At 39.0% G+C, this 25,955-nt stretch overlaps 1 protein-coding gene across 2 annotated transcripts in view; it reads left to right on the top strand.

Annotated features, from left to right (window-relative positions):
• The window catches only part of LOC127801836 (serine/threonine-protein kinase TOR), a 109,240-nt gene that overhangs the window by 67,539 nt on the left and 15,746 nt on the right, over positions 1 to 25,955 (top strand). For both annotated transcript variants that reach the window (XM_052337282.1, XM_052337281.1), the window contains exons 39-45: positions 21,148 to 21,288; positions 21,390 to 21,518; positions 21,637 to 21,796; positions 21,903 to 22,117; positions 23,670 to 23,876; positions 25,457 to 25,570; positions 25,652 to 25,855. In XM_052337282.1, coding sequence (XP_052193242.1) covers positions 21,148 to 21,288; positions 21,390 to 21,518; positions 21,637 to 21,796; positions 21,903 to 22,117; positions 23,670 to 23,876; positions 25,457 to 25,570; positions 25,652 to 25,855 — 1,170 coding nt within the window. The remainder of the gene's footprint in view (positions 1 to 21,147; positions 21,289 to 21,389; positions 21,519 to 21,636; positions 21,797 to 21,902; positions 22,118 to 23,669; positions 23,877 to 25,456; positions 25,571 to 25,651; positions 25,856 to 25,955) is intronic.

Raw genomic sequence — 25,955 nt, 5'->3', positions numbered from 1 at the left:
CAAATTAGGAAACCCAATCACAAATAAACAAAGATTTTGAATCATAATTATCACAGTTACCTGATCTCAACTTGTGCTGGGGATAACATTATTATAGTTTTGCCTGTTGTGATATATGTTGCCTTGAATAAAACAATGCCACATGATTTGGCATGACAGAGGTAAACCTGTGCAGACCATATTTGAATTTAACATACTTTTAAAGTAATTTTCTTTTAGTGATTTGATGTCTCATAAAACAATATAAACAACGACGACAACAACATATCAAAGCTTAATCTCACTAGGTGAACTCAGCTGCATGAATTTTAGCTCTCCGATTATTTCTATTTATGTTTATCTTTTGTGAGGCCTTATCACTCATATCATACCTAAGACACAATGCAAACTAGTGGAATTGATCATATCAAAACACATTCCCTGAAACATTATAGACCATTTTTTTATATTTTCTTTTCCCTAAATGTCTTGTTAGAGAACTTTTTTCCTCGGCAAGTTTTTGAAGCAAATAAATGCGAAGAACTTTGTGACTGCCTTGAGCTGCTAAATTCCCCCTTGTGGAGCAAAAGTATACCATGTTTCAGGACTGTTAATAGTGAATTTGTGAAACTTGTTAACCTCTAGTTGTCCTCTATAAGAAGGGTAGCTCTATGTCAAGTCTCTTGCGTGAGACTTGAAAACACTGAGAATTAAGAAGAATCAAGAGAGAGATAGAAGAGAATTTTGGAGGGAAAAGAGAGAGAATGAGAGGGAAAAGAGAGAATTCAAGAGGGAAAGAGTTTCTCATTCAACATAGAACTCCTGTCCTCATACAACCAGCCTTATATAGGCCCTTCCCACTGGTTCACATCACAACCGTGGGGAATATTCCAGCAACTAGCTAAGCAAGTGGCCATGTGGGCTACGATTATTACAATCAATTACTAGAAATTTCAAAATTGCCATTTGGGTCATAACATTCCCCACCCCTAGAAATTATTCTTGTCCTCAAGAATCTATAGTGGCCCTGTTGGAAATTGAGTGAGCAACTCTGGTAGATGCTCCCAAGTTGTGTGAAGAGGATCCTTGTGAGACCACCGTATCGGCACCTGGGTTAAGGGCATTGAGCCTTGGTAAACCACCCGTTTGTCTAGGATGGCCTGAGGCTCCACCACCTCTTCTTCTTCTTCACCCACAATAGGTAATTCTAGGCTAGCTGTAGCCTGTGGCTCAATAGACTTCTTCAATGGGGATACATGGAATACATGATGCATTTTAACCTGTGTTAGTAACCTTAGCATATAGGCAACCTTCCCTACTTTAGCTTCTTTCGCATATGGTCCAACATACTTTGGACTTAGCTTAGAGGTTGGGGTAGATGTAAAGGGGCTGCTATAGAAATCTCTTCACCCGCAGATACACCTTATCACCCTCTTCAAAAGATTGGTCAGTTCTTCTTTTGTCAGTACTGTACTTCATCTGATTTTGAGTTGTAGTTAATTTCCTTTTTAACACCTTTAGAATCTCCTGCCTCTGCTGTAAATATTGTTCCACCAAAGCCATTGTAGCTGTAGAGCTTGATAGGGCTGGAATTAGTGGGGGTCTATTCCCGAACATTGCTTCAAAAGGGCTTCAGTTGATGGCACTGTAGTGGCTAGAGTTGTATCACCACTAGGCTAGCGATAACCATCTATTCCAACTCTTAGGCTTAGTGAAACACTTACACATCTCAAATAGGCCTCTAAGCACTAATTGACCCTCTGTTTGGCCATTTGTTTGGGGGTGGTACGCTGTGGACATGTGCAGCCCTAGCCCAAAGCTCCTAAACAGTTCCTGCCAAAACACACTTGTAAAAATCTTGTCCCTATCTGAGACAATAGACTTAGGCACCTCGTGAATCTTCACCACTGAGTCCATAAACCTTCTTGCAACCTCTTGTGCTAAGAATGGATGTGTTAGATTGATAAAATGTGCATACTTGATCAGTCTATCTACCACTGCCAATACCACATCCTTACCTTCTGATTTGGGAAGTCCCTCTATGAAATCCATGGAGATTCCTTCCCAGGCCTGTTCTGGAATTGCCAAGGGTTGCAGCAATCCCGGGTAAGCCACATTCTTGTGTTTGCATCTCTAACATGTCTCACACGATAGCACAAAATTCACTACTCTTTTGCCTTGGCCAAAAAAATAGCTGCCTTACTTTTTGGTAGGTGGCTCGGATCCCTGAGTGACCTCACTTGTGAACCATGTAAGGTAGCTATGATCCTCCCTTTAAGTGCCTGATCATCACCCACCACCAATATGCCCTTAAATCTACCAACCCATTAGAAAAGGTGTATCCTAAACTTCTTGTTGGCTGAACTGCAAGTTGAGCTATTATATCCTGAACCCATGGCATTTGGTCATAGCTCCCTTCCACCTCCTTTACCCACCCAAGAACCACAACTGATATGGACTGACATTGACCCCTCTCTTCCTTTCTAAACAAGGCATCAACCACCACATTTTTCTTTTCCTTGCAATAAACAATAGTGTAGTCCAGTCTCATTAACTTCGAAATTCCCTCCCTTTGTAATTAAGCGTGCAATCTATGTTGGGGCAAGAGTTGCAAACTCTCATAGTCTCTCAATTATGAAGGGGTTGACCTCCAAGTAGTGCCTCCACTTCTCAATAGCCCCCAACACTACCAAGAGCTCCTTGTCATAAACACTTAGGCCGAGGTGTCTTGGAGCCAAAGCCTGGTTGATGTAGTCCAAGGGTGTGAAGATTTACAACTAAGAAATAGAAGCTAGGGCGAACACCAGAAATAAATATGAGAGCTGTATTATTCTCAGGCTTAGAAAATCAATAATGAAAAACATAATGAAAGTTGCTTATATACACAACAGTTATACACGACAGTAGACAACTTAATAACAAAGAGCGCTAACACAAGGCGCACATAATAGAGAGAAAAACAGGCTAACTAAGTTGCAAAGATAAACAATCTGTTTATGACATAAGCAGAGTAAAGAGGATAAACATAGCTTCCTTTCACATTCCCCCTCCATTGCAACTATCCTCTGTCCAGCTGCCTGCGTATAGAATCATCAAAGCTCAAGACTGATTGTATGGGTGACGTCTGGAGAGTAAGTCTCTCACACAAAAACTTGAATATGCTACTAGGTAGACCCTTAGTAAAGATATCAGCCAACTGATGCAGCGAGGGCACATACCGAATTTCAACAATACCAGTTTCAACCTTCTCTCGAACAAAGTGAACATCTATTTCAATATGTTTTGTGGGAGAATGAAAAACTGGATTTTCAGCCATGCTTTGGGCTGCTAAGTTATCACTCCATACTATAGGAGTAGAGGCACACTTATAACCCAATTCAAAAAACAAAGATTGCAGCCATAAGATTTCAGTTACTTCTTGAGCTATGGCTCTATATTCAGCCTCACCAACTAATCGAGCAACTACAGATTGCTTACGAGAGCTCCAAACAATGAGATTAGGACCAAGAAACACACATATTCCACTTGTAGACTGCCTGCTGACTTTACAGCCAGCATGATCTGCATTAGTGTAAACTACCAAAGGTAATCCAAGAGGAGCTGAAGCAAAGAACAGACCCAAATTCAAAGTACCCTTAACATATCGCAAGAGCCTTTTGCAAGCAACCCAGTGTTGGTGTTTCGGAGAAGACAAAAATTGACTGAGTTTGTTTACAGCAAACGAAATATCTGGTCTAGTGTAGGTAAGATACTGAAGAGAGCCAATAATAGTGCGATAAAGAGAAGGACGATCAAATAATTCACCCTCATCAGTTAAGGAATTTGTGACATTTATAGGTGTATCACTTGGTTTACAGTTTACCATACCAGCCTTTTTCAAGAGATCCTGAGCATATTTAGATTGAGTGAGATAGATTCCATCCTTAGTTCTATGAGCTTCAAAACCAAGGAAATAATGTACTGAACCTAATGTTTTGAGAGCAAAATTTTTATCCAAACCATGAATGAAATCTGAAATAGGTTGAGAATTTGAACCAGTAACCTAGATATCATCCACATAGATCAAGACAAATAAAACAAATGTAGCAGTTCGTTTGATAAAAAGAGATGCATCAGACACTGATCTCACAAAACCTCATGACTGAAGAGCAATTCTCAGCTTAGTGTACCAGGCTCTTGGAGCCTGTTTTAGGCCATAAAGAGATTTCCTTAACCGACAAACATGCGAAGGAAGAGACTTGTCCTCAAACCCTTAAGGTTGAGACATATATACCTCCTCAGTTAAGTCACCATTAAAAATGCATTGTTGATGTCTACTTGTTGAATATCCCAGCCAAAAGTCACTGCAAGAGTAAACAGAACCCTGATTGTTGGAGGTTTAATGATTGGACTGAAAGTTTCCATGTAGTCTACACCCAGGGTTTTGAAGAAATCCTTTAGCTACTAATCGGGCCTTGAATTTAAGAATTGAACCATCAGGATTGTATTTAATCCTATCCACCCATTTGCAGGCAATGAGATTCATGTTATCAGAATAAGGAACTAGCTCCCAAGTACCATTCTGTTTTAATGCTGTAAACTCCTCAGTCATAGCCTTAACCCATCTAGGGTCTAAGAAGGCCTCATGAACAGAGCTAAGAACTAAAGAACTGGTTAAAGCATGAGGAGAAGTTAATTGAAGTTGTTCAGCCTTGGACCTGGTAAGCATAGGATGAATGGAAGGCTGCAAAGGGATTGTGTATCTGGACCGATTAGAAACTACAGGGTGAGAAGAAGAATGAGGTACAGAAACTACAGGTTGAGCGACAGTAGGAGAGTTGAGGATTGGATTAGAAAGAGTCCTCATCGACTGAGAAGAAGACGAACTTGATAAGGAAGAGATCCCAAGTTGTGCTACTCCAGAAGAATTAAACAAAGACATAGACTCAAAGTACGAAGTTGGAAAACTGGAAGGACAAGAATGAGAAGCAGAATTTGAAGAAAACAAAGAATTATATGGAAATTCATCAGAATTAAACTGAACATGCCCAAAAACATAGATCCGACTTGAAGGATGCAAACATTTATATCTGGCTTGTGTATGACTATATCCAATGAAGACACACTTAGTCGAATGAAAATCAAACTTGTGTTTGTTATAAGGACGCAAGTAAGGAAAGCATGCACAACCGAAAGGTTGTAACATGAGATAATTGGGTTGTTTGTTAAAAAGAAGTTCAAATGGAATTTGGAACTTAAGAACAACAGAGGTTAACAAATTAATAGTATATACTGCTGTTTGAAAGGATTCAACCCAGAATTTAAGTGGCATATGAGAATGAGAAAGCAATGTTAATCCCATCTTAGCAACATGACGATGTTTACGTTCGGCCACGCCATTTTGCTGATGAGTATATGGACATGTGAAACGAGGTTGTATGCCATAGTCATGAAGATAAGGTAAAAATACTTTGAATTCTCCTCCATTATTAGTTTGCAAAGCTTTAAGCTTTGTTTGGAATTTATTTTCAACAAGTTTATGGAATATCTTGAAGACAAAAAGAGCATCCGATTTAAGCTTTAATGGATATAGCCAAGTATATCGAGAATAAGCATCCACAAAGATGATATAATACCTATATCCCTCAATAGATAAAACAGGAGTTGGACTCCACAAGTCAGAGTAAATCAACTCTAGAGGCTTAGTTGTTGTAATTGGACAATCAGCAAACGGTAATTGACTAAGTTTGCCTACTTTACAAGAGTCACAAAAAACTGCTTTAGAAGAAGAAGAAGGCACATGTATCTTATTAAGAATCAAATGCAGAATATTGGAGGATGGATGCCCTAGCTTAGCATGCCATCTCCGATACAACTGTTCTTTACAAGCAAGTTGAACATTAGGAGACAGTCCATGACAAAATGAATCTGATCTCTTACATTTATTTGCAGAAGAAAAGGTATTTTGCAAAGAGGTTATAGGCTGAGAATCAATGGACTGGGCTATGGAAAATGAAGCAGTAGGAACAAATGCTAAACTTAGCTGGTACAACCCATCCTTAAGCCGTCCTTGGAGTAGTATTGCCTCAGTACTCTTGTCCTTAATCAAACAAGAACTGGAATTAAACTCAGCAACAAGATCATGATCTTTAGTTAGCTGAGAGACACTAATTAAGTTCTTCTTTATATTAGGAACATGTAAAACATTAGGTAAAGAAATAGAAGAAGTAGGTTTGGTTTGAGTATACAAATGTCCAAGACCTATATTAGAAATTGAGAGTTGCTTACCATTTCCAACAGAAACACATTCACTGCCACTGTAAGGAGAGTGAAGTGATAGGTTGTTGAGAGTAGAAGTTATATGATTTTTAGCTCCTGAATCAACAAGCCAAGCAGGATTGGTGAAAGATGATTGTGTGGCATTATCAATTGGCTGAGAAAAGTGATTGTAAGAAGGCTGAGAAAATTGATTGTAAGAAGGTTGAGGAAACTGATTATAAGTCGGTCCTGATATAGTTCCTAGCTCATTCATGTAGACCTCATTAGAACCATTCAGGGAGGCTGGAAAAGCTTGAGTGTTTGGTTGGGAAACCATCTGAGGCCGTCCAACATTCTGATTATATACAGAATTTCTCTGAAAAATTGCTATTAAATCGATGATAGCACTTGTCAACAAAATGACCTGGCTTACCACATAGTTGACAATAAATTCTCTTACCAAACTGACGTCCTCGACCTCTTCCTCCTCTAGTACCACCTCTATTTTGCTGAAAACCTCCACCTCTATTATTGTTAAAATTCCGTGGTGTAAATGCAGTCATATTAACATGCATAGGTGAGGACATGATTGATTCTACATTTATAGTGGCAGAAGCTGCATTCTTTGACTGCAATCTTTGTTCGTGCATTAGTAAGAGATACTGCACGTTTTCTATATCTATCTCATCCATCTTGTAAGTAATTAGACTTACTACAGTCTCACACTCATGATCCAAACCATTGAGGATTGCAAGCAGCAAATCCTTATCACTGAGAGGCTCTCCTATTGCTGCCAGTGAATGACCTATTGTCTTGATCTTTAAAATGTAATCAGTAATTGACAAGGCATCCTTCTTCACATATCTCAGTTGTTGTTTCAATTGGAATGATTTAGCTATAGTTTGACGAGAATATAAGCTTTCTAGAGACATCCATACTTCAGCAGATGATTCACAATGAATCACCTACGCCAAAACTTCCTTGTCAATCGTGGAAAAGAGCCATCCGAGCAGCAATTGATCTGACCACATCCAATTCATGAATTCTGGATTGAACATTGTTGCTCCATCCTCATTAGCATTCAGATCAGATATAAATTTTGCAGGAGTCGGACTTTTGTTGAGAAACGACTGAAGATCAAAGGCACGTATCGTAGCCGATATCCGTGCCTTCCAGAAAATATAGTTGTTAGGATCAAGTCGAATTGGTATATAATTGAACGCCTTAGCCATCGTAGTGAAATCAGACTGCGAAGCTGACAAAAACGATGATGACGAGTGAGGTGGAACCGAGGAAGAGGAACATTAATCAGGATTAGACGCCATAAATTCTAGGTTATGGCTTTGATACCATGTGAACATTTACAACTAAGAAATAGAAGCTAGGGCGAACATGAGAAAGAAATATGAGAGCTGTATTATTCTCAGGATCAGAAAATCAACAATGAAAAACAGAATGAAAGCTGCTTATATACACAGCAGCTATACACGACAGTAGACAACTTAATAACAAAGAGCACTAACACAAGGTGCACATAATAGAGAGAGAAACAGGCTAACTAAGCTGCAAAGATAAAGAATCTGTTTATGACATAAGCAGAGTAAAGAGGATAAACATAGCTTCCTTTCACAGGGTTTCCCTTCTATATTAGCATTGCCCCTATTCCATTTTGACACGCATCAGTTTCCACCACAAACGTTTTAGAGAAATCTGGGAGGGCTAACACTGGGGCTTCTGTCATAGCCTTCTTTAGTGTTAAGAAGGTTGTCTCAACTCATGGGTTCCACCTTCTTGAGGAGCTCAATTAGGGGTTTGCTAATGAGGCCATAGCTTTGTATGAACTTCCTATAGTACCTTGTCAAGCCAAGGAATCTCCTTAGCTCCCTCACCGACTGTGGTCTAGGCCACTCCGCCATAGCTGTGACCTTGTTAGGATCAATCTTCACCCCTCTCCTAGAAATGATATGGCCTGAGTACTCCACTTCTTTTTCAGCAAAAGTACATTTTGATATCTTAACATAGAACTTGTTAGAAGTCAGGACCTCAAAGGTGGGTTATGTGCTGTTCATAATTTTGGCTATATGTAAGGATGTCATCGAAGAAAACTAGGATGAACTTCCTTAGGTGAGGCTGAAAGACTTGGTTCATTAAGGCTTGGAAGGTGGCTGGAGCATTTGTGAGCTCAAAGGGCATTACCACAAATTCATATAGCCGTTGGTGTGTACGAAATGTTGTCTTGGGGATACTAAAGGGTGTCATTCGGATTCGATGATAGTTGGATCTTAGGTCTAGCTTGGAAAAGATTTGGGCCCCAAACAGTTCATCTAAGAGGTCATCAATAAGGGGTATTGAAAACTTGTTTTTGATGGTGTTGGAATTGAGTTGACGGTAGTCAACACAAAACCTCAAGGATCCATATTTTTTCGTCACAAGTAAAACATGGGATGCAAATGGACTTTGGGAAGGTCTGATGATTGAGGTAGAGAGCATATTATCTACTTGCTTCTCTATCTCAATTTTTTGTATAGTTGAGTATCTATAGGCTCGTATGTTAACTGGAATTGAGTGGGGTTTGAGGTATATAGAGTGGTCCAAGGACCTTTGGGGTGGTAGAGAATGAGGTTCAACAAATAGGTTCTGAAATTCTTGTAAGAGTAAGTTTAAGCTATTGGGAAGTTGTACCTTGATGGAGGATTGGACCATGGCCAAGCTTCCCTCTATTTGATGATCCTTCCCAACCTCCTTGACTTCCTTTCCATTCCATTCTAAGGCGTGAATGGAGTACATCTGGGCAATTCCCCCCCCCCCCCACTCTACCATGATGCTAGTGAGAGTTAGCTTGGTGTTTCCTATATCTATTGTGACTTCTAATTTGTTGAAGTCAAAAGTGAGAGGGGTGACTCTACTCATCCAATCAACACCCAACATGATATCACATCCTCCCAACTCCAAGATTCTCAAATCCGCTTGGAAGTCTTACCCTTGCATCATTCACCTGAACCCTTCACATTTGTTGTGACTATACATTTTGCTTCCATTGGCTACAGTCATGGATAAGGGGGTTGTGGCAGTCATTTTGCACCTTAGTTCCATGGCAGTAGCTTCATTTAAGAAGCTGTGCGTACTGCCACTATCTATCAGCGCCAACAATTTCTTCCTCCTCACTTGCCCTTGTACCTTAATAATCTTACTAGTTGGTCCTCCCTTGAGAGCATGAAAGGAAATTTCTCCTCCTTCTTGCTCTGCTTCTTCTTCCGAAATAGGGTTTGCCATTTCCGCTTCTGTTGCTCCTCTTCTCTATCCACCAAACCTTCAACCTTGTCTTCTTCCTCTCCTTCCATGTTTAGTAGTTGTCTCCTGCACTGGTGTCTGGGGCTATACTTCTCCCCACATCTGTAGCACAGCCCCATCAGTCTCCTTTGTTCCATGGTAGTAGACCTGAGAAGACTGGGATTAACCTTAGGTCCCCCTCATGCTCCTCCAACCATTAATGCTCAAGTATTCCCTCTTGTAGGGTGGCTGTTCGGTGGAAGGGGTCTCGGCACAACTCTGTTCCTCTTACAAATTGCCTCCAACGTCAACTCTTGTAATCTAGCATTCTTTGCTGCTTGCCTAACTGTGGTAGGCATCGTCATTTTCATCATGGACCTTAATTCATCCTTAAGGCCACTAATGAAGCTAGATACGAAATATTGATCTGTAAGGGTGGGTTGAGCATTCCACATTAACACTCCTATCTCCTCAAACTTCTGGTATTCAGTTACTGACCCTTCTTGCTTAAGTTTATTAAATTCTTCTATTACATCAGCCATTTTCCTCTCACTGAAGCATTTACACAATTCTTCTGCAAAGTCTAGCCATCTTGCATTCATTCTCCTTGATCTATACCACCCTTGAAATCATGCATCATCCATATCATTTAGATTGGCTGCAGCCAAGTTGATCTGCTGATTCTTAGCTATACTGTAAAATTGAAAGAACCTCTCACACCTCCGGATCCACCATTGGGGTTTGGATCCTTCAAAGACAGGTATCTCCAATCTCGGCATAGGGCCTTGATTGGATCTAGGAGGATTGACTTACCTTACTTGATCACCTGTCTCCTCATAAGATAAGTTCCCGGCTTTTGTCACTCCTTGGGGTCTAGGGAGGATTCCTTGTCCCGCCATTCCTTGATTGGGTACTAATCTATGAGGAAATTTCACCGGCAACCGGAATTGAGGAAAGGAGGATAACATAGTAAACATGCTGTTGATCCTCTATTCGAATTGCTCCATGGTCTCTTTGTGCCTCACCAATTCCCCTTGAACTCCTTCGCGAGAGGCCACCATATCTTTGCGTAATTCATCTCGGATCGCCCTTATCTCCTCTTTGCTTTGGGACACCGCCTTTTGTGTTGGAGACATTTTGAACTCCATCGCTTCTATGCGATTCTCCAATTGCTTCAATCGGGTTCCCTCTGCTATTTGGATCACCTATTGGCCAACCACAATTACCTTCGATCTACTAACCAATTGCACTCCCGCCTTACGCCAAAATCACAGCAGAGGATGACCAGCTCTGATTCCAAATGTCAAGTCTCTCGCGTGAGACTTGAAAACACAGAGAATTAAGAAGAATCGAGAAAGAGATAAAAGAGAGTTTTGGAGGGAAAAGAGAGAGAGAATGAGAGGGAAAAGAGAGAATTCAAGAGGGAAAGAGTTTCTCATTCAACATATGTCATGACTCTAGGAGCTATAAATGAGTAATTTGGTAATAGGTTTATAATAGTTGTTAGGAGATATTTTACAAGTTGTTAGGAGCACATGAGTATTGTTAGGAATCAGTTAAGAGCTAGCTAAGGCCTATATAAAGGTTTTTTGTAAGAGGTTGGATATGATATATGTGAAATGAAACTTAATTTCCTTTCCTTTTGTAGGAAATCAGAATAATTCTTCATTGATTAATTGAATGTACATGGGAATCCTCTTATAGAGGAAAAGATTACAACATATGGAAACTATCTAAACTATCTATAAGGAAACAAATCAAAAACAAAGAAGGAAATACACATTAAGACACATATGGACAGAATCGGTAAGTTTCCTAAATGTGATTTACAAACCATTCCTTAATTTAGGATATGAGAAATTTGCTAATATCCTTGTGAATTGACACTTCTCCTCAAGTTGGAGAATGGATGTCAACCATTCCCAGCTTGCTTATTAAAATGTTAAATCTTTTCCCAACTAGCCATTTTGTCAACACATTTGCCACTTGATTTTTAGATGATACATATGGAATTCAAATTAAACTAACATTCAATTTTTCCTTGATGAAGTACTGATCAATTGCTATATGTTTAGTCTTGTCATGTTGCATAGGATTATGGGCAATGTTAATAGCTGATTGATTATCACAAAATAACTCAATAGTATCTTGAACCTTGATCTTCAAGTCTTCTAAGATAATCTGAAGCCACATAAGCTCACACATTCCAAGGTCCATTGCCCTAATTCTGCCTCTGCACTAGATCTCGCCACAACACTTTGCTTTTTGCACCTCCAAGACACAAGATTTCCCTCAAAAAACACACAATATCCTGTGGTGGATCTCTTATCAATTATGGAGCCACCATAATTTACATCAGTGAATCCCTGCACATTCAATTTAGTTCCAGCCTTAAACAAAATACCTTTACCTAGTGTTACCTTTAGGTAGTTCAAGATTTTCCTTACAGCTTGCATGTGTTTCTCAGTTAGGCAATGCATGAACCTACTTACTAGGTTGACAACAAAAGCAATATCAGGCCTAATGTGTGAGAGGTATATTAGTTTGCTAACAAGTCTCTGGAACCTCCCTTTGTCTACCATTTTTCCATCTGAATTCTGCTGCAATCTGAGATTAGGATCCACAGGTATGCTGGACCCTTTTCCTCCTATCATTCCTATTTCAGCTAGAAGGTCAAGAGTATACTTGCGTTGTGATAGGAAGATTCCAGCCTTCGAGTAAGCCACTTCTATTCCTAAAAAATATTTTAGCACCCCAAGGCCTTTGATCTCGAATTCCTTTGCGAATTTCCCTTTTAGTATTTGTTGTTCCTCCATATCACTTCCAGTTACAACTATATCATCAACATACACTAAGAGTGTGGTAACTTTTTCACCCAAATGTTTAAAGAAGAGAGTGTGATCACCTCTACTTTGGGTGTATCCCATAGACTTCATCGCCTTAGAAAACCTGCCAAACCATGTCCGGAGAGATTGTTTAAGCCCATATAAGGCCTTTTAAGCTTGCACACTGTACCTGTGTCCCGTTCTTGCAACCCAAGGGGCACGTTCATGTATACCTCATCTTCTAAATCTCCATGTAAGAAAGCATTCTTTACATCTAATTGCTGCATTTTCCAGCCAAAATGAGCTGCTAGGGATATAAGAATTCTTACCATTGTCATTTTTGCCACTGGTGCAAACGTCTCAAGGTAATCTATGCCATTGGACTGAGTGTAGTCCTTAGCCACTAGCGTAGCTTTATACCTCTCCAGTGTGCCGTTGGCTTTATACTTCAAATTAAATATCCCTGCAACCAATTGGAGTAACTCCCTTAGGTCCAGGCACCAACTTCTATGTTTGATTTTTATTTAAGGCATTCATTTTCTCTTGCATGGCTTGCTTCCAATTCTGGTCTTTTAGGGCCTCTTCTACTTAGGAATATCAATAGTGTCCAACGAGGCCAGGAAGCTTTTGCATTTTTGAGAGAGACGATGGTAGAATAGGTAATCGGTTAGAGGATGCAAAGTATAGCTTCTAACCCCTTTTCTTACAGCAATCGGTAGATCTAGATCATTAGAAACAGGGCTGGAAAAAGATGAATCTGATGATTGTGCAATTTCAATACCTGGGTTTGATGTTGGTGAGGGTTGAGATTCCACACTAGGCTGCCTCCTTTTGAACACATAAGGAGAACCCTTAAACCTAACTGGAGATGAAGGCCTTTGGATTGCTTGCTCAGTACATTCCGTAGGTAGAGAGGTAGGAATGGGCGTTGGAAAAGTAGGAATATGAGAAGAATTAGCAAGCGCTGGAAAAATAGGGACAAGAGAAGAATCAACAAGAGAAGTGGGAGCTAGTGCTAGTTCTGGAAAAGCATCCAAAGAGTCTTGGTCCTCATTTCCTCGAGGCTCCCCCTGAGGACCAAGGTGCTAAGAGTCAAAGAGGGACTTAGATTCAAGAAAAGAGACATCTTTCGAAACAAAGAACTTCCTAGTTGGTGGGTGATAGTAGTTGTAACCCTTTTGGGTTGGAGAATAACTGAGAAAAATACACCTAAGAGCACGTGGATCAAGTTTGTCTCGATGAATTTTGGGAATATGTACGAAGCACACACAACCAAACACATGGAGAGGAAGAGGAGAATGCAAACAAAAATCAGGGGAAAATGAGGATAGGCACTGGAATGGGTTGCAGTGATTGAGTATTTTAGAGGGGACTCGGTTGATGACATATGCCGCAGTTAGAATAGCTTCACTCCAATAGGTTTTAGGGACATGATTTTGATGAAGAAGGGTTCTAGCCACATTAAGAAGATGTATCATATTCCTCTCAGCCACTCCATTTTGTTGTGGAGTGTCCATGCGGGAAGACTCGTGAACCATGCCCTCTTGTTATAAAAATTGATTCAACTAATTATTAAAATAATCCTTGGCATTATTTATTTTGAATTTTTGTATAGATGTACCAAATTGAGTTGAAACCATTTTGCAAATATAAGGCAGGATAGTACTAATGGCTGCCTTCTCTTTTAATGGAAAGACCCAATACATGCGAGTACAATCATCGATAAAAGACACAAACCATCGAGCCCCATAACAATTGGGAATTTTGGATGTTCCCCAAACATCTAAATGAATCAAGGAAAAAGGTTTAGATGATAATTTATTGCTGTAAGGAAATGACACTCTATGGTGTTTAGACATCGCAGACACATCACATTGAAACATTTTAAGATCTAAAGATTTAAACAAGTGAGGAAACATAGTTTTTAATAAAGGAAAAATAGGATGACCTAGCCTATAATGCTGAAGCCAAATGGTGGCAGAGGCTGAAACGGATTGAGATGAGCAAGCAATTGTAGGCTACTTCTCCTTAGGACGGTCTGCCTTGTGTAGGATGTATAATCCATTGTGGTCGTCAGCCACATCAATCATCTTCCCTGTGGTCATGTCTTGAAATCCACACATATGAGGATAGAAAATCGCACAACAATTTAATTCCTTGGTTAGTTGATGAATAGATATAAGATTAGTAGTCAAATGTGGGACATGAAGGACTTGTTTGGCTGATAACAAGGGGCTGAAAGCAACTATGCCTTTGCCAATAATGGGAACAATGGTTCCATTAGCAATACCAATCTGTTTAGGGTTTACAAGAGGCTGATAAGTATAAAAAAAAGTTAAGTGAGGGGTCATGTGATCAGTAGCTCATGAGTCAAGAACCCAATTGGTATTCCTAGCAGTTTTAAAGGCAGAAAAACACTCATAATGTATGCTTTTACTTTGCTGGGCAAGAGAGCAGGCTCCATCTTGGATTGTCCTTAGGAAGTTTTTGAGTCTAATCATCTCCTCTACATTCAATTGTGCAAAATCAGATCCAAGAGATTCAGTTTTACCTGCAGATTCAACTTCCCCTTGGTCTTTGTTGGATACATAGGCTTGAGTCTTGGGTGGTAGACCCTTAAATCTGCCCATCTTGCTCAACACTGCTTCTTTGCCATGAAGTTTGAAGCAGTTATCCCTAGTATGCATGGGCTTTTTGCAGTAAGTGCACCACAAGCCTTCACGCCTCGAATTTTTCGTTGAACCTTCTGCCATACACTGTGTCCCTTCTCTATTACTTGACACCTACCATGGCTGAGCCATCTACATTGTGATCTCCTAGCATGGCTCCCCTCCTGTTTTCCTCACTTAGAACAATAGAAAAAACCTCATTAAGAGTAGGTAGTTTTTCCCTACCAAGCACTTGGATCCTTACTTGATCATACTCCGGATTGAGCCCTGCTCGAAACTCTACTATCCTGTCTCTTTCTTGAATTTGGTTAAGGGTGGCAGCATCCTTGTTACACTCCATTTTGATATCTTGATAGTGATCTAATTCTAGCCACAACCCCTTCATCTTATTGTAATATTTAGTTATAGTGGATGTCTCTTGCCTTGTCCCACTAATCTTAGTTTTAATCTCAAATATTACCGAGACATCTTGGATCTTGGAATAGGTTTGCCTCACAGTCTCCCAAATATCTCTAGCTGAAGTAAAAAATATAAAGTTTTTACTTACCTTCGGCTGCATGGCACTCCAAAGCCATGACATGATTGATGAATCTTCAGTATTCCATGTTGAGAAGGTGGGATCTGAATCTTTTGGAGGGGTTCCAGCCAAGTGGCCTAGCTTCCCTTGACCTTTAAGGAATGTTCTCATGAGCTGGGACCACTACAAGAAGTTTCTTCCATCTATTTGGTAGGATGGATGCATGCTAGGCAGATCACTAACTCCTATTGATTGTTGATCACTTGGATATGATTCAATAATGGTCATGGTTGGAGTGACTTCAGATATCTCGGACATGCGTTGATTAGAACCTTTGATTGGATCTAAAGAAAGAAAGGCGCTGAACAGAATAAAAAATGGAGACTGGGAAGGAATTCCATAGCCGAGAATCAACGAATGGTGCACAATAAGAAAAGCAGCAATGAAGGTTGTATTAGCGTTCCAGAATAAACAGATTTGAAACCCTAGAGGTGGTAGCACAAAGAAGTCTAATGAAGGCACTATTAAGGTTTTGGAAATCTTGGTAATGGAAGGGAAGGCTCTGATACCATGTAGGAAATCAGAATAATGCTTCCTTGATTAATTGAATGTACATGGGAATCCTTTTATAGAGGAAAAGGTTACAACATATGGAAACTATCTATAAGGACAAATCAAAAACAAAGAAGGAAATACACATTAAGATACATATGGACACAATCGGTAAGTTTCCTAAATGTGATTTAGAAACCATTCCTTAATTTAGGATCTGGGAAATTTGCTAATATCCTTGTGAATTGACACCTTCTAATTTCTCTATCCCTCTCTCGTTTCTTCTCTAATTCCTTTCCCTCTTTTTACTGACTTCTTCCCACTCTTTCAATTCTAATTTCTTCCCAAATTCCTATCACAACCCTAACTAACCCTAGGGATGTGACAATTGGTATCAGAGTAGTCCATCCTTGGCTACAGTTTTGATTCGAGTTAAAGATCGGTGAAATTAATTCCGGTGATTTAAGGCCCAAATTGAGGAGGTTGGAGGCGATTCTATTGATTCCGACTAGACAAATCCACATAGCAGATCAGGGCGAATTATGGCAGTTGTTCCTTAGAGGTTGGATCCAAGTCATTGCATAAAAGGCAACCCAGCCCAAACAATTCTAGTGGCCTTGTGATTCAATGGAATTGAAGTTCTAACCATTGAACAAGCCAACTTCCATAAACGATCCAAGCAACGCGCTTGAATTCCGCCAAATCCTATTAACTATTCAATGAGCAGGGTCGGCGAATTCATCCCTAAGGGAGAGATAAGCTAATTCCAGTGGTTCCGGAGCTATTGGACAGTGATTGGGCAGTAGTTGTTCCTCGACTGTTAATGTCCGACGGCTATCGACGTCCCTCTGTGATTGATTTTCGTCGATCTAGGTTGCGATTTTTGGCGGCCCAGGCCAATTCAAGGAGCTACCATCTACTGGTGGTCCTTGGCTAGTCGTTAAGATTGCAGTGAGTAAGGAGTTAGTTCCTTCTGGTTGGTCGGAAATTATAGTCAAATCAGACTAGAAGATTTCAGGTCGTAGAATCCATTACAACTGGCTCTTCCAAATGTCAAAGCAGATTCGACGGATTTGGAACCATTTGTTTGGAGGCCGAATTGAGCCTATGATTCACGACCATTGAATCTCAGAATTGATTCCGATGCACGACAAAGGGAGTGCTGGCTTGGATCTGAAGAAGTAGGGAATTGGCTTGCGGCTAAGACTTCAGTAATCTTGTCCTGAATTGAAGATGGGCAAACTAGGAGGATTTGCGATTGGAGCGGATGATGGGTGAAGGAATTCTGTCTAAGTTGACGACATTGATAGGTGAATTGGTTGCGGAACGGAAGGGATCGTAGGAAGTGATCCTAGACACAACAAAGAATGGATTGAATAACTGAGTCGATCCATTCGGGAGGCTGTACTTGAGGCGATTTGGCCAATTGGTTATGATAGTGTTGGTTGAAGATTGTGGACAAGCAGACGAGACGTCTTTGAAGGAAGGTCCGACGATTCATAGAAGCGAAAGAGCAACTTGATTTGCGATTGATTTTGCTGAGGGTGTTGCAAGTGCATTAGTAAGGCGAAGCAAAATATTATAGCGAGTTCAATTGCCGATCATAACCGAAGGGGAGAAGTAACTCTCGGCTCGGAAGTTGCAATTAGTTTTAACGAAAATTTCAGACAACAACAGAAGGATGTACAGAACTCTTGGTCCTTGGTCTTCAAAGTATGTCGTTTGTGAAAAGTCGGTTAAGGGGAACAGTGCATATAGGAGACCATTGGAGCCTCAATTGCAGCAAAAGGATGCTGCATTTTCAGTGGGATGTCCTGCTCCTGAAGCCTTGGGAAACAGTGCACATATGAGACAGTTAGAGCCTTAATGGAAGTAGAAGAAGGCTGCATTTTCAGTTGGAAACAACATGAATCATGAGCAGTTTAGCCAGAAGAATCAGGCATGGGAAAAGTTGGATAATGAGTCTAGCCGAGTTGACAAGGAAACAAGTAGTGGGATACATGGAGTGTGCAAGGAATTTGGCTATATGTTACACGAGTAGCTGTAGGAATTTGCGATGATACTGACTAAGAAGTATCACTACAGCTTTCTCGCTAAATTCTTCAATAATTATCACTGAAGTTTTAACCTGGAGGAATTCCTTAAAATGGAGCAGCCAAAGGAGAAGTCAAGATGGCGGGAAATCGATTCACCGCTTATGTCCAAGGCAGAGTGGAAAAAGTATACCAGTTTAGGCGAAATTGACAAGGAAGATGCCAACTCTTACCCCTGTTGGCTAGTGCATGGGCTGAAGGATTGGGTGGTGTTCCAGATCAGAAGTTTGTGTGAAATGGAACAGTATTGGACCAGGAAAATCTGATTGAAGGATCATCAATCTACACAGATATTGGGGTTGGAATTCTTCGTCCAATTTTGGACCTACCAAAATCTAAGGATTCTTTGGCTTGGGTTAAAATGGGCAGCAAGAAGGTGGAGACAACACTAGTTGAAGCATATCTCACTACCAATATAAAAGGCTCTAGCACTGAACAATATGATGTCGTTGCTGCCATTTTAGAAGGGGCAAGCCAAATTGTAGAAAGTGTGAACCTATTGTCAGTGTGAACCCGTTGTCAGGGGTAACAGAGGTAACTAAAGCAGGGATTTTTATTGGAGTGGGACACACTCGTTGAAAAGAGAGATGTTGATTTCTCTTTCAACCAAGGGAAATCTTTTATGTGTTATGACCTTGAAAGTAGTTCTCTCCACCAGTAGCAGATTCAAAGTGGCGAGGAATTTCGGAGGCCGGTTGTAGCTAGGGAAAAAAGCTAAAGGAGGTAGTTGAAGAAGTTATAGGTTTTGCCGATGGGAACAAAATTCCCGTTGCTGTGTTGGTTCCTCCTCCAGTTGGCAAATCTGAATGCTTGTCTATTGCATTGACGAATGAACATATGGCTGGAGAACTCGTTACTCAACCCTTTGGGTTCAAAACAGCTAACATAGAAGATGATGAGAAGAGGGGAACATATGTGGTAACTGGTCGAATGTGTGAGTTTCAGAATGATTGTCATTTGAAGGCCGTAGAGTTGCAGTTTTTAGCTACCACCTATAGTAGGGAGCGGCTAAATTCATTAAAGGTGCTTGATGTGGACATATTGACAGGTTTTGGCATCATATTGGATCCTCAGACTTATTTTGGTAGCTATTGCAAACCCAAGGGAAATGGTATGTTACTCCTTGGAGATAGATGTAGGCTTGACTGCAATAATCATCATTTTTGTTCTAGTTGATGAGAACCTAAGAACGAGGAAGAAGAGATGTAGAAGGAGAAAGAAAGAAAGATGGATAAACCAGATAGAGAAGGCTGGGATTGGATGAAGAGCAATGGCTACTTGTTACAAGTTCTTGGGGACAAGAACTTTCTCAAGGAGGGAGGAATTGTCATGACCCTAGGAGCAATAAAGGGGTAATATAGTAATAGTCTTATAGTAGTTGTTAGGAGTTATTTTACAAGGTGTTAGGAGCACATGAGTGCTGTTAGGAATCAATTAATAGCTACCTAAAGCCTATATAAAGGCTACTTGTAAGAGGTTGGATATGGTATATGTGAAAAAAACTGAATTTTCTTTCCTTCTAATTTCTCTATCCCTCTTTCGTTTCTTCTCTAATTCCTCTCCCCCTTTCTACTGATTCCTTCCCCTTCTTTCAATTCTTCAATTCTGATTTCTTGCCCAATTCCTATCACAACCCTAACTAACCCTAGGGATGTGACAACATAGAACTCCCATCCTCCTACAACCGGCCTTATATAGGCCATTCCCACTGGTTCACATCACAGCCATTGGGGTCATAACACACTATTACTTCAATACTTCCAAACAAATCCTTGGGTGATAAGTCATAATTTGTTTTTGAGATATAAAAACTTTGAAAGCCATCATTAGCTGTTTATTTTATTTGTAGTGCAGAATATTTAGTTTCAACTGTGTCTTGATGTGTGTGGTCAGCCTTTGTATGTTTAATGTACTCATGAACTCAATGACAGAAGCATTTTGCAACCCAGAATTGCCTTTTTATCATATATTAGTTAATTTCAAAGCTCACAGAGTACTGGGATAGAGTATGCTTTTGTTTTTAATTTTCCTTGATTGAATTGCACTTTTAATTTAAAATTTGATATTTGCATTGTCATGATCACCTGATAGGTGATTTAATTTGATTCATTTTAATTTTTAAAAATTCTTTTGCTCAAAAGAAATGAATGTATATAAGCTATATTCTTGGTTCATCTGATTTATTTAGTTCTGTGGAGAAGATAAGAAAATAATGAGTCCGAGTTGTGAATGAGTGGATAAAGTGATGAGGTTGTTATGAGAGAAAAGATAGGAGAATTTCAAACTAAGAGGATAAATGAAAGAAAGGATGAAGCAGTTTTCAAAACAGATGAGAGGAAGTCAAGTTTAAACTTATTCTAATCTATAATGTATTGTTATTTAAATTTGTTGTATCCCATTCCTGTATCTTAGGAGATTTTTTAGGACATCTTGTGTATATATATCTCAACCTACAAATCATTGAAGTATGAAGGAAGAACTTCTCTTATTCAGCCTCCAAACCTTCAATATACCTCTCCTATCTAGTTTTTGTTCAAGTTATATGAATTTGTCCCCCCACCCATATGTTTTGCTTCAAGTTTGGTGAATATTTTTTTATGAGTGTATTATGCACATCTGTTTCATTTTAACATATTTATTGATCTTTTATTAAAACAAATCAAAAGGTCAAGGCTTGTATACTTCACTTATTTAGGAGAATCCATGTGTCACAGATCTAGGCATGCTAGGAAAAACAGTGAGCAACTAATGAGGTTACGATGGCAATATACGCAAGTAAAAAAAAAAATCCTCCAGTGACGAGACACTTGCAAACTGCTGTATTTATTGGTGCTATCTTTTCTATGGTGTTTGTTTACTGAATTGGTTTTGAATTATGAATTTCTCTTTCTTTTAAAGTGCTGTACTACCACAGCATATCAAACCTACTGAAGATGCATCCTTTGCTTCTAGGTGTAGCATTCCTTTGGTTCTTACCCTCCTAATTCTTGTGGCATCAAGTGCAGGTTTGGCAAGCATTTTTGGCTGTGAGGACACTGGTATTGCCACCTACTGAAGATGCTGAGACTTGGCTCAAGTTTGCTTCACTTTGTCAAAAAAGTGGAAGAATTAGTCAGGCTAGATCTACCTTAGTTAAACTGCTACAGGTCAATGCTGGCTTCCTGTGAAATACTAGGGATGTTTATTGGTATTCAATTTGTGTCTTTTAACTTCTGTAATGATTTTGTAACTTCTCTTTGTTATTCAGTTTGACCCAGAAACATGCCCAGAAAACATACGATATCATGGAAATCCTCAAGTGTTGCTAGGATACTTGAAATACCAATATTCGCTTGGAGAGGACCACAAGCGTAGGGAAGCCCTTGCTAGGCTGCAGGTATACATTGAATTTTAGTTTTCTTCTAACTAGGCAATGGAATATAGTGTCTGCTGCACTGTTTTTTTTTCTCCCCTTTACATATTTTATTTGCTGTTGCTATCTTTGTATATAACAGGATCTAGCCTTGGAGCTTTCAGCATCGCCAAACATCCAAGCAGTTACACCCACTGGTATAATGGGCGTCTCAAATGATCCATTCCTTGCTCGTGTATATCTTACACTTGGAAATTGGCAGTGGGCATTGTCTCCTGGGTTAGATGATGATTCTATACAAGGTATTCATTGTTATGATCACCTCCTTTTTTTTTTTTTTTGCGTTGTTTTGGCCTAAGACTCTCTTCACCTTTCATCAGTCCTGATGAACATCTTCTACCTTTACAGAAATCTTGAACGCATTCAGAAATGCCACTCACTGTGCATCAAAGTGGGGAAAAGCATGGCACAAGTGGGCTCTGTTCAACACAGCAGTGATGTCTCATTACACTGTAAGAGGGTTTCCCAGTGTTGCTGCAGAATTTGTTGTTGCTGCAGTCACTGGATACTTTCATTCCATAGCCTGTGCTGCTAATTCTAAGGGAGTGGATGACAGTTTACAGGTAATCGCTTGATCTAGAAACTCAATACAATAAAAAAGTCATCCTATAGTGAGCTAACTAGTTATAAATTATTCCAGCATGCATTTACTGAACTCATTTTGATTTCCATCTTTCTATGAGAGAAAAAGGGGGGGGAACCTAACTTGCAAAGACACCCATCGCTCTCTCTTAACAGGTCCCCAATAATATTGAGAGAATGCATTATTCAAAACTCAATAACCACTTCTTTTTTCCTTTATCCAATGATCCTGTACAACATTTTTCTAAACGTAATGATGAATTGTTCTATTTTTTAAGGCAACCATTAGAAATGCAAATTGCACAAGCAAAGCTTTGAAATGGATTGCCAACCTGCAACTAGGACTCCTCTTAAGAATTTTAAAGAGCTTCCACTCACGCAACGTAAGAAATGAACGGGATTTGGATACACAAAAAGTGTCTTATTCTTCGAACAAGCTGTATCAAGAACGAGGTGGTTAAAAAGCCATCCTAAACACATCATGTACATTTAGGAGCCATATTTTTTTGCTTGTAGGATTTCACCATCATGTAGGTAAAAGTTGAAAATTTTTGTGGTTAAAAGCCATCCAAAACACATCATGTACTTCATCTAGGAGCCATATTTTTTTGCTTGTAGGATTTCACTATCATGTGGGTAAAAGTTGAAAATTTAAGATAGTCTAGATCTTTTAAAAATTTACCAATCAGTCATCGAGAATGGTAGCATTCACCAATAATATATGGAAAAAAGTAAGCTTTCTATCTGGATCTTTCTTCCTTATTGTGGATCTTAGTTCAATGGAACAATGTGGTACTGCTGAAACCCTTATTGGTTTACTTTACTGCAGCTTGTATTGTTGCCTTACTTCCAATCTTTTTGAGATGCAGCAGTTAATGTTATATATATGTGTACATATCTCCTCTTCATCTATCATTGATTCCTATAAATCAAGTCAAAAGACATACTTTTAAGTTCATTTTTCTAAAATTTTAGTTTGGTATTTTATTTTTTCTTAAACAAGAAATCCTTTTGAGGAAATAGATATAGGTAACTCTTGAATTTAAAACAGTTTAATTCACTGTTAATTCAAGTTGGGATAGTCATGGAATTGAGCAATTCGCCTTCATGCCTGGAAGCAATTTCCCTTACATCTAAATTCTAATGTACATGTATATATATATATCACATAAATGTTTGAGTTCTAATTTTGGATTTAATTGGTAATTAGCTCTACTCAAGGCTTCAGGCCCCAATTTCAGTGAAAAGGACCTGTTTGAATTGAGCACGGAATTCTTTAATTGTGATGCCAGTGCTTGCAAACTTCAGCTTACTATTTAAATGGCATGCATTTTTATAGATGTGCAACATATACATATCAGTGTGGACCTCTATACTTCTAGGTGTATTCTTGATATAAATATATATGCATAACATGTCAATAGAGATTTGGTCTATTCTAATCAAGATGAAGATCTGATATGTGAGTAACTCAGAAAATTTTTTGTTTATTGGCTTTATTATGGCCTTCTAACTGATGCTTCTGTTTTCTAGGATATACTTCGTCTTCTCACTTTGTGGTTCAACCATGGAGCTACAGCTGAAGTTCAGATGGCACTGCGAAATGGATTTTTACATGTTAATATCAATACATGGTTGGTTGTTTTGCCCCAGATAATTGCCAGGATACATTCTAATAATCATGCTGTGAGAGAGCTGATACAATCGCTTTTAGTACGAATTGGACAGAGCCATCCACAGGTAGTTTTTGTGGGTTCCTTAATTCCTAATTCCGTACTGATAAAGGGATTACTGCAACTTTTAGCAGTTTCCCAACTAATATGTTTTAATTTCTAGAGGTAGAGATTGTTTGTGATGGAGATCTATATCCTGCATATATGTAAGTCATTAATGGCCAAAATGACGGATAAGGCACTTGATTGGAGAATGGTGTCCATGCTCCGTGCCCCCTCCTGCTCTCTCTCTCTCTCTCTAAGTGATAAAAATTGCATGATGATGATGTGGCTATCCAATGATAAATTTGCTCTTGGTTGTCCATATGGTTTCTGCATGGGGCTCCACTGGGGGTTTTGGGGGAATCAACTTGATGGCTTTGGGGGAATCAACTTGATGGCTTCAATATTCTGGTTTGAACTGCTAAGTGTTCAGTAAATCTGTTATAGTAAGACTTTTCTGGTGAACATTGGCACCATAATCTGGATCCTTTGACAATACTAAAATCTTCATGCTAGATGTTCTAATTATAGAATTGTTCAGCTGTGTGTTGCAGTTTTAACTACAGTTCAACTTCCTTTGACTTGATATTTTAAGCATTCAGTAATAAATCTTGAACTTAAATTAAGATCTATTTAAAGTGAAATTTTGCATTTCAAGTGATTTTGCCATATTATTTTGTTAATTAAGGAGTCAATAGTCTGATCCATTCTTTCTTTCTTTCTTCGTTTTTTTCTTTAACTGATTACTGAAATTTGATCCACCCATTCAAACTTGAATATGACATTGTTGAACATATTGGTAAAAATTTCAACATTCATATCTTAAAAGTTAGTAACTTTTAAGAGATGAATAATGAAGTTGTATACAGTACAAGTAATTGGTTCATAGTAATATTCAAATTGGCATGGTTGGATACAAATACACTTGGCAAAGAGAATGCATGAATCAAACCATTGAACTCCTTAGTAGCAAAATCGTATTAATAGTTAAATTAAAAGAAATCTTGTAAATGATCTCAATTTAATCCAAGAGACTTATCACTGGAAGCTTAAGCTACTAAGTCAAAGTTAATTGAAGTGTATTCTAAAAGTTGAAAAGATCTCCTTAGAAAATCAAATAATTTTAGTCTTAACACAAAAAGTTTTAGATGCCTAATTAAATGATTCTCATTAAAATTTAGAGAGATCTAAAAATTAAGGTAGGCCATAATGTTTAAGACAAATCATCAAGGAAAATTATTGATTAGAGTTAATTTTAATGTGATGTAGGCATGTAGCTGAAATAGGTTTTTCTCAGCTTCTTTTGAGTCTTGATGCATATATTCGCCGCTCAACATGTGGCACATAGAACTTGGCGCATTTCCTTGCAATATTTGTCCACTAGTTTACTGTTTGTGGTTTTTGTTAAACTTGTGGTTTAGAATATTCTAATTCAGAAGAAGGCATTGCGAGCATGGATATTGATCTCATCTTAAGTTAGATTACTATATCTGTCTCCAATTATATCGATGATGCTCGGTTCTACTGCATTTGATCCTATGCCATGTTGCTCTTTGATAATCGTTGTTTTCTTTTGATTTATAAAACATTCAATGTTTTTTGTAGGCTCTTATGTACCCTCTTCTTGTGGCTTGTAAATCAATAAGCAATTTACGTAGAGCTGCAGCTCAAGAAGTGGTTGACAAAGTTCGGCAGCATAGTGGCGCTCTTGTGGCTCAGGTGAAGCAAGAAAAATAATGAGGTGGTGGTTTATATTTTGTCCGTACTTTCCTGATCTGACAGTTGGGTTTTGTCATGAAGGCACAACTTGTGTCAAAAGAGCTCATCAGGGTTGCGATACTTTGGCATGAAATGTGGCATGAGGCACTGGAAGAAGCCAGTCGTTTGTTTTTTGGTGAACATAACATTGAGGGAATGCTAAAGGCTTTAGAGCCATTACATAAACTTCTTGAAGAAGGGGCAATGTTAAACAACACAACCATAAAAGAGAAGGCTTTCATTCAGGTATTTTTCTAATCTCTCTCTCTCTCTCTCTCTCTCTCTTACACGCACATACATACAGAAAATTCCTCCATGAACAATTGTTAGAACAACAAATATTACT

Source organism: Diospyros lotus, chromosome 5 (genome assembly GCF_014633365.1).
Source record: "Diospyros lotus cultivar Yz01 chromosome 5, ASM1463336v1, whole genome shotgun sequence".
NCBI lineage: Eukaryota > Viridiplantae > Streptophyta > Magnoliopsida > Ericales > Ebenaceae > Diospyros > Diospyros lotus.
The sequence above is the reverse complement of the archived record's forward strand: the minus strand, read 5'-3'. Positions and strand labels throughout refer to the sequence as shown.